Source organism: Hylaeus anthracinus, unplaced genomic scaffold, assembly GCF_026225885.1.
Source record: "Hylaeus anthracinus isolate JK02 unplaced genomic scaffold, UHH_iyHylAnth1.0_haploid 27374, whole genome shotgun sequence".
Lineage (NCBI taxonomy): Eukaryota > Metazoa > Arthropoda > Insecta > Hymenoptera > Colletidae > Hylaeus > Hylaeus anthracinus.
This window is the reverse complement of record NW_026535179.1, coordinates 51764-61247: the sequence shown is the minus strand read 5'-3', so window position 1 is coordinate 61247 and position 9484 is coordinate 51764. Positions and strand designations below refer to the sequence as shown.

The 9484-nt window shown below is 52.4% G+C and overlaps 1 protein-coding gene across 1 annotated transcript; it reads left to right on the top strand.

The window, feature by feature from the left end:
- The first annotated feature begins 4562 nt into the window (after positions 1–4562).
- LOC128893359 (protein distal antenna-like) lies at positions 4563–6667 on the top strand. Its single transcript, XM_054154268.1, has one exon. It carries the CDS (start codon positions 5047–5049, stop codon positions 6421–6423), a length of 1377 nt encoding a protein of 458 aa, XP_054010243.1. The 5' UTR covers positions 4563–5046; the 3' UTR covers positions 6424–6667.
- The last annotated feature ends 2817 nt before the right edge of the window (positions 6668–9484 follow it).

Genomic DNA, 9484 nt, shown 5'->3' with positions numbered 1-9484 from the left:
GAGAGAGAGAGAGAGAGAGAGAGAGAGAGAGAGAGAGAGAGAGAGAGAGAGAGAGAGAGCAAAATCGATCGACACGTCCTCCGGTACGCGGCGAGGCGCACTTTGCGCGTCGCGCACCGACGAGAGCCGATGCCAGACCGTGTGCTCCTTCGACGCTCGAGCCGGTAACCCGTACAATTAATTTTCACCTGCTTCCCTCGCGGCTCGGCCTTTCGCGGAAGGATGCGCGCGAGCGAGACCCGCCAACGGAAAGACAGAGACAGGGGGAGAGAGCCCCGTCGCACGCGCGCGCGATTTTAACACGCGAGGACGACGATGCGTGCGTGTTCGTGCGCGATACGTGACGCTCGCCGTCTCCGGACTTAACGGTCGCCGATCGTTCCGCGAAAAAGACACGCGCGCCGGATGAGACACCGGAGAAAACGGCCTGGATTAATTTTGCGACGGTCGATGCCGCGTTTCGCGACCTCCGATCGCTTCGTTTCGAGTCGCGATGTGGTCCTTGCGCTCTTATCGGAGGAATACTTTTCACGCGTCTAGAAACTGCAGAAATTAACGTCAGGCTATGTTGATACACGCTCGCGCAGAAAATCCTTCGCGTATAGTCTAGGTCTAGGATCACCGAGTTACTAGGAACGATTGGTTCTCGTTAATTTAGAGTGAATTTCTCTCCGAGCTGCATTCGCCGTCGCGAATGGGCGCAGACACCGTCGCGACCGGCACCTACGTCGATTTCTTTTTCGCGTACGAGGGAACGGGTCGCCCTACCCCGGTCCGATAATTATCGCCAGCGAGCGCCTACCTTTCGGCCTTCTCCGAGTCCCACTTGGGCAGGAACGACGACGACGACGACAACGACGACAACAACGACGACGACGACGCTATATCACCTGCTCGACGCGAAGGAATGCCGCGAATACTGCGGATTTTTCGCTCGTTCCAGAAATAATCGTGCCCCGAAATATATCGGGCTCCCGGTTTGCAACCGAACGGTTTAAAGGGGAGCCCCTGGTGACCGGGTGGGGCGAGGGGAGACGGCGTTCTCGCGTTTTATGTAACGAGTCCGTTCCGTGAAGCGCGAGTAATCGATTCGCGCGACGGACGGTGGGAAAGGGATCGATCGAAGACGAGCGTCGATGACGACCGGGGAAAGCGAAGAGAAAAGCGGCTCGACGACCGACGTCATCGGCGAAAACAGAATCAAATCTGTCCGAGGCAGAAATTGGAGATCTTTTGGCCGGTAATAGGCATAATCGGCACGAGTACCTACGATCAATTTCTTTGAATCTTGGATTACTTCAACGTCCGATCGTTTTGTTCAGCCGATTACCGAAACCTCGTATCGCTTCCTTCAACTAATTGAGAATCGTTGGTCCTCCGATTTCGCTCATTTAGTCGGTCGCTTGTACGTCGTTACCGGCGAAGTGGGACTCGGAGAAGGCCAAAGGCTGGCTGGTTGTTCGCTCGCAGATAATTATCCGAGCAGGGTAGGGCGAGCCGTTGGTTCGGGGCCGCGAAAAAGAAATCGACGCGTAGGTGCTGGTCGCGACGATGTCCGCGCGTATTTACGACGGTAAATACGCCGTCCGGCGACGCCCGGCGGGCTGGTAAATTTATCCGCGAATTACCGCGGCGTTCCTTAGTCCGTAACTCCCGTTCGCCAGCGTTCGCGTACGGATTTTAGGCCGCGCTCGTAAATCCGGCTCTCCCCTTGGGGCCGTGCGACTGCACGGGGAGGAGGGGTCGGATTTAAGGGTTTTGCCGCGGGTTCCACCCGCCCCGTCCCTACCTCTCCGACCTTCTCTATATTTCAGAGGAAGCGAGCAGAGCTTGGAAAAACGCCGAGCCCCGGAGAGATCCTGGAGTCGCGGGGAAATTAAACGAGCGTGTTTGCGTGGTGCGCGCGAAAAAATCGCGTCGCTCGTAAATTTCGACGACGACCGACTCTCCTTCCTGCCTCCCTTACTATTTCGCTCTTTCTCTCTCTCTCTCTCTCTCTCTTTCTCTCTCTCTCTCCGCCATCACGGCCAGCGCTGTCGACCGGAAACTCGGACGCGAACAAAGCGTCGCGACGCGCGAATTCCAAACCGCGATCGCGAGAAACTTTTACCGAGGCGGTGAAACGGGGTTGTATACCCATTTATTTCGCGTTTTTCTCCCGGGGCCATTATCTTCGACGCGTCGAGTCTCCGTATCGTCCGTCAATTTTTCGCGTATCGGTTACAAATTTTTCCAAAGACATTAAAGACAAAGGGTGGGAAAAATCGATTTTTTCCACCCTTCCGGGTGTACGTGGCCCCTTAAGGACGAGGAACACCGGTAGACGACGTCGACGTCGACGGTTAAGAGAGCGGCCGAGAGGGTCGAGGACGACCGAAGAGGGGTTTTAGTGGATAAGGGCGCAGAGGGGTAAAGAACGAGAGAAGCGCGCGGTTCGACAGCGCGACGGAAGACCGAGGGACGCAAGGAAGAGGACGAGGGCAGCGGAGGACCGTCGAGGACGGACGGACGGACGGGCGGGGAGGGAGGGAGGGAGGGGGGGGGTCAGGAAGGGCCGCGAGGTAGCGTAGAAGAGCGAGTATAGGCAAGACGAGGCAAAAGCAAGACGCGCAACGCGGCATGGCAAAGCATGGCATGGCAAGGCGAGGCGCAAGCTGGGCTTCGGCGCTGCGGGAGGAGGAGGAGGAGGAGGGGAGGTGTGTGTGTGTGGTGGGATTGGGAAGGGGAAGGGGCGAGAGGGGGCCGAATGGCGAGGTGCCGCAGGGCGAGGGGACGATCGGGAGGGGAGAACCGCGGCGTAGCAGGGCAAAGGGAGAGGGGCGAGGGAAGACGGCGTCGCGAGTCCGCGGAAAGCCGGCGGCGACCACCGCCGCAGTTGAGCGTCGCGATTCGTCGCGAGAGCATCGTGCGTTGGTAGTTGGCGCCCTCGCCGTGTGTAATACCGTGGCACACACAACCGAACAAGAGTTAGCTGCGAAGCGTAGAAACGGGTGGGTCGGACCGATCGGCGATCAGGTTCGACGGTCGAGAAGGAAGGCGAGCGACGCGCCCCCGAAAACCAGTAAACGCGAAGCCAGCGAGTAGCGACACGCACACACACCGGCGGTTCAGTCGAGTTCGATCCACCGTCAGGTGAGGATCGCCGGTGTCACGGTCCGTTTGGTCCGACTTCTGTGCTGGGATTAATCGGCGATATATTATCGTTATTTATAGAAACGGAAGTCCGCGAAGCGTTACACGTTCCACGCCGTACGCGTTATCGAGTCCGATAGTCAGTGAAGAAATCGAAGTGAAGACACGAGTGAATAATCGAACGGTGTCGGCCGAGCGTGGCTACGGATTTTTGTGTATCGTCGCGATTTCAACCGAGCCGTTCGATCCTCTGGATTTTTTTTGTGAATTCGGAGTCTTGTGTTACCTGCTGATCGAATAATCGTCGCGAAGACGAACGAGAAACACAGATTTCTCTGTTCGGGAGTCGTTGAAAATTTAAACTGTGTTTTCACGAATTGGTGTGCGCGACGACGGGATTTGTCCTTGACGCCCCGTCCTTTCGTCGAGCCGTTGCGTCGAGACTGTGTGTGGTTTTTTTTTTTTTTTCTTTTCCTTTCGGTGTCTGGCAGCGTCTCTTTCTCGCTTGGTCGGCGATATCTCCGTCGCTGGCTCGAGACCTCCGAACAGCACGCAGGGAGCGAGCAAGAGGACACGCGTACGGGACTAGTGGAAGGAAGACGGAGAACGAGCAATCATCGAGAGGGCTCGTGGACGGAACCGAGACGAGCGAAATGAAGCGCGCGAATAACGCGACGGGCGAAAACTGATCCGACTCGCGGAGCGTCGACGGACCGTGCGTGTCTAGCACCGTCTTTGTTTCTCTCGATTCCATCTTTCGTCCCGTCTCGTTCCTACCCGAGTCGGCAGCTATTCCTCGTGGTACAGCAATAATATCGTTTTCCCGCGCGGACCGCGGATTGGCTGATGTGCCCGCGAACGAAGAGCAGAGCAGCGAAGCAACGTGCCCCGTTTTACTCGCGCTAGCGCCGAGGACGCGTTCGGTGAGGAAGGAGGTTCGACGGTGCGCGCCGAGCGGAGAAGCGTGGCGAACAGAGAGAGAAACAGTGCTCAGGGAGGGGGGAGGGCGGCAGACGAGGAGGGGAACCGCCCGACCGAGTTGTTTCATTCATAAAAAAGTTCTTTATTACTCTCTGTGAGCGCATGTGCTATTCCACGGAGGAGGACCTCCCCCGACCGGCGTAACCACGTTTACACACGGTATTATTTACTACTGCGCGAGATACGAATCGCTGCCACACGCCGTGGCAACGGTACGGCGTACGGATCTCTCTGGCTGCTCCGTGTTACCGTTGCCCGTACGTCGTCGACGTTGCGGCTACGAACGCCTAATTGGGAACACCTTCTTATCGACGTTGATCGAATCGGACGGCGTTCGCAGAAAGAACTCTGCGCGACGGTGCCTCGAGCTCGACCTATCTCTCGATCCTCTTTCTTTATCGAGCACGGTCGTGCGTACGTTGTGTCCCCCTCCTCCCCTTCGTCCCCCCCCGTCCCCCGTTGACGTCTCGCGGACGAGCAATTGGAATTCCTCGCGTGTCCACACGCAGGCCCGATATAGTCGGATGGCGCGATCTGGAACGTGAACGTCGATCGATCGCCTTCTCGCGCGCGTCACAAAACCGCTCGAGGCACGGTGACGGTTGGAGAACCGAAGAAACCAGTGGCTAACCAAGCTACCGCCGAACCAACGGGGCACACGCACAGCAAAAAAGAAGAGAACGCGGTGCAACGGAAACGTTCGAGTTCGACCGAGAATTTTGGAAAAAATCGTTCAACCTGGATCTAAGGACGAACTTGGACGTCTACGTCGACGATCCCGATCATCGAGCGCTAGACGGACGCGACAAGCCGCGCAGGGATCGCAGGACAAACAAGATAGATCCCAAAGTGATCGAGGAAGGTATCGCGACGACGGAAGACAACGGTTACGAGGATCGTGTTCGCGAGGGCAAGGAGAGTCGTCTCGCCGCGATGAGAGGCGAGTCGGCGCGACCGGGGAAGCGCCCTTTGAGGGCACTTTCCGCATCCGAGAAGATGGACGCGATCCAAAGGGTTCACGAGGGGGAGAGCAAGGCCTCGGTGGCACGCGATATCGGTGTTCCCGAATCGACGTTAAGGGGATGGTGCAAATCAGAACACAAAATTCGAGGAATGGCGAGGAATTCGTCGACGCCCGACAGCGAGGCGCACTCGCCCGCTTCGTCCTCCGGGGCGAACGTGACGGCCGGAAATTTGGCCGGCGGTTCGGCGAATCTGTCGAGCGAGGACGAGGGTCCTTGCGCGAAGAAGTCGAAAATAGATCAGCAAAGTTCGGTGACGGGAGCGGGTACGTCGTTCGTAGGTGACATTTGCACAGACGCCGACGGCAAACCGGACGGCAAGCAACCCAAGATCGATTACGTGGGCCTGATGACCAGCATGGCAGGCATGAGACCCGAGAATAGTTCGTTGCTTTTGCAACAGCTGGGCCTGCTCTCGGGCGCCACCGGCACGTTGGCCAAGAATCTGTTGAGCATGTCGCCCGCCCTGTCCCACGGCAGCACCGTTGGCCTCGTGGAAAACGGTCTCCAATATACCAAGAGCAGCACCGGTAACGCGTGTTTACCGAACACAGCGAGCAGCTTGAACGGAGGTAGCAACAAGAGGCACAGTATTTCCGCGATCGCTCCGGCTCAGATGGATTCCGTTGTCGCGAAATCCTGCACGAGGAAGAGCCTGCCACCTGCCGCGGAGGCGCCCTCGACGCCGGTCCCAGCTTCACCGAGGAAGACCAACGAGAACAACAGCAGCATTCAGCGATCCGCGAAACCGAAGAAGGACGGGAACGTCAGTGGCACCAACAACAAAAAGGTCGACGAGGCCCTCTGGCTCTGGCTGACGCAGCAACAACAACTGCTCGGCCAACAGTCGGCCAGCTTCAATCCGAGCATCAATCAGCAAGATGGATCGTGGTTTTGGCAGTGGTACAAACAGTGCAGCTTCCCGCTGATAACGCCGACGCCGACGCAACTCGCGCCTAGTCCCGTCGCCAAGAAATCGCCGAGCAAGGCGAGGGCCATGCTCGACAACGTGCTGTGCAACAACAACAACAACAACAACAACAACGAGAACGTTAAACGAAGCTTGAACATGGAGGTGCCGGAGGACGAGGACGTCGAGACGTCGGGCGACGTGCCCGCCAGCACCGAGGAGGCGATCGAGCACGGGGAAAAGTTCTTCAAGTGGTTGGACAAATGCTCGGACCCGGCGGTCACGAGGCTCCAGATTATACAGTTCAAATACCTATTGGACAATCTGAAGGCGTGTAGAAAGAAGTCATCGTCTAGCGCGAAACAAAGCAGAAAGTAGGCGAGACGAAGCTCTGTGATGCTAAATATATATCTTAGAAAGAGTGCGGTTAGCGCGGCAAACGCCGAGACAGCAGATCGAAACGGATAGCTAGAGAGTGCGAGAGAGAAACTGAGGAGAGAGGTCGAGCTCGACTTCTTCCTTCGTGTTACCGCGACACACGCTCGATCTCCTTTCGTCGAACTCTTCGGTCCCGTCGTCGGAACCAATTGTCTTTTTCTTTTTTTTTTTCTTTTTTCGATTCTTTTTTCTTTTTCCCCCTTTTGTTTTTAACAGAATTTTTTCTTCCTTTCGAACAACAGTATCGCTTATTAACCACGATCGGGTGGTTACTTTTATTTCGTGGATCAACCATTCGATTCTCTCGTTATCATCAGACTGTAGATTTTATGCACTCACGATGTACGACAACGTAGAAAACATACGTAAAGTATACGCGACGTATGTTTAATGTATTCTATAATTCGCATAAGTCCATATACCTTTTAGTTACGTTCAGCATTCGTTTATCGTAGAAATTCACATCGTAGACGCGTACGATCCTCGGTCTAGTTATTGTACGTCATTTTAACGAATCGAATTTGAATTTTGTTACCCAACCGAACGACGCACAAGGAGTTGTACGCGTTTCATTCGGTACTCGAGACTCGCATACTTTTATTAATTATTCTTCCAGGTGATACGTCCAAATCTTGGGTTGCCAATTCGCGTTCTCTCCGACTCTTTCGTTTCGCGATTTCAAACATTCTGTTCCCTCTTTTTTACCCTCGTCCCTTGACCCATAGTTTTCTCCTTTTCGTTTCTCGAATTCGGCTCGGGAGTCGGGGCCGAATGAAATCGGAGGATCGCAATGATCTTTTCCGTTTATCGCAACCATGTACATAAGAGGATATACCAAATTCGTGAATGGACTGTTGTAATTATTATAAAAGTTGAGGTGTCCGTAGGAGAGGTATTATTATATCGATCACTTTATCATTCGTTAGTGTTAAGGTGTGCGAGAGAGAATGCACGAACGCGCGCGTCGCGATACTTCCCCGTGACGATCGAGACGCGAAACGGAGGAGAAACGGGATCCATCGATCGTTAAACGTGCGTCTTTAGGGATTGTTTTTCGCACGGATAAACATATACACCGACGCGACACCGGTGCGTTAACGAAGTCGGAAGTATCGAGAGATCGCGAAGAATACGTTGTCCACGGTCGAGATTCCTTCATTTCGTTTGAAAATTGTTTCGGTTACGTGTACGTGGTTCGATTATCGCGCGAGTAATATTTAAAATGGCTTCGCGATGTTTATTGTGGACTGGCGCTTTTTTCCCTAAACAGTTCTACCTCTCGTGTTCTGTTAGCGAGTTATTTACGTATGGTATATAAAGTAAGGTTACGCGAGCGTATGCGTATGTGCGCGCGCGCGCGCGCGTGTGTGTGTGTGTACGTGTACGTGTGCACGCGACTCGCGCGAAACTAAATGGTCCAAAAACGATAAAACGAAGAACAAAAAATTTGACGAGTACGACGAGACGCGATGTTTGTTATATCGATGAGAAATTATATATATATATATATTATATATATTTAAGGACCTTCGTCGCTTAGCTTTACGAAGTAAGACGTTCGATGAAGTGTGACACGTTCGACTACTTACCATGCCGAGTGCTTTGTCTAGCGGCACGTACTCGATATAGTCGCTGACGAATTTTCCGCACCCCTGCCACGTGTACAGTTCCGGATATGGCAGCGTACTTCGTCTGATAGTCGTAGACACGAATTTCTGCACAGGAAAGCGAGCCAACTGTAAAACACACTCTTATCTCGCGATTCGTTTCTTCCCTCCTGCCCCGTATTCTTTAACGATGCTTTGCTACGATACGAGACAAAGATGGGCAAAATTCTCTCATTTGTTTCGAACACTCGGAACGACGAACACGAGACAAACGCTTTTCTTTATCCGTTCCTCGTTGAACAACGGTCGTTTTCATTTCTCCCAGTGTTCGAATAAAATGTTGTCCGTCTCTGTGACGAGATTTAAATCCCCGGGCCCCACCCCCCGTGACTGTCTCTTTCTCTTCTCCAATATTTATTTTACATATTTTTTCTGTTTTCTTTCGCATCGTCGCGAAACGAGTCCGTTTGCCAGTCGAGAATCGCCCCACGCGGATGATTGGATCGAATCATTGCGAGAAAAATCTGAACGAAGCTACTTCCTAATCTCACTTTGAAAATTAACTGTCGACTCGTGAAACGGTCGTTCCTATCGTGTTCGAATGTACTTTCCAAGGGGAAACTAATTCTTGCGTGTAGCAAAGCGTATTTATAACGAACGAAAACAATAGAAACAAACAAAACACACACACACACGCATACACACACGCATACACACACGCATACACAGAGAGAGAAAACAGGAAACCAAAGTGAAGTAAGCACTGTCGAGTGCGACAGTGCGTGTAAATAAGACTGTGACCGTGCACTTGCACGCGAAGTGCATACCATGTATTTGTAGAACGTTTGAAGCATGTACGAATAAATGTATAGCGAAGTTTATTTTTATTATTTAGATCGTAGAAGAGAAGGTTCGAGTGTATTAGAAAGATTCCTATTACGCAGTTATATTTCCATTAGTTAAATTAAAATCGAAGGGAGAGAAAGACGAACGACAAGGAGAGAGGTTAGAATCTATTTCAAGACGACATTCCTCGTTACCTTTTAAAAGAATAACGCGCGTACACCTTAAATGAAATGAACGACTCGGAAGAAAAGAAAAGAGAAAAAAAAAAAACATGAATTTTAATGGTAATATCGATACATAATTTTATTTATAACACGTTTTAATTTTTATATGAAGATAAATAATATGCCTTTGTACAATCGAGTCGAAAAATATTTATCGAAAGAATACACCGAAGAAAATAATAAAACACGAACGTATTCGCATATTTTTTAACACTTGTCCTCTATACCGAAGAACGTGCGATAGAAAACCGAACGAGAGTAACGAGAAATGAAAATTTTCCATCGTTGAAATAGTAAGTAGAGCGACGGAGAAATTTCGTGGCT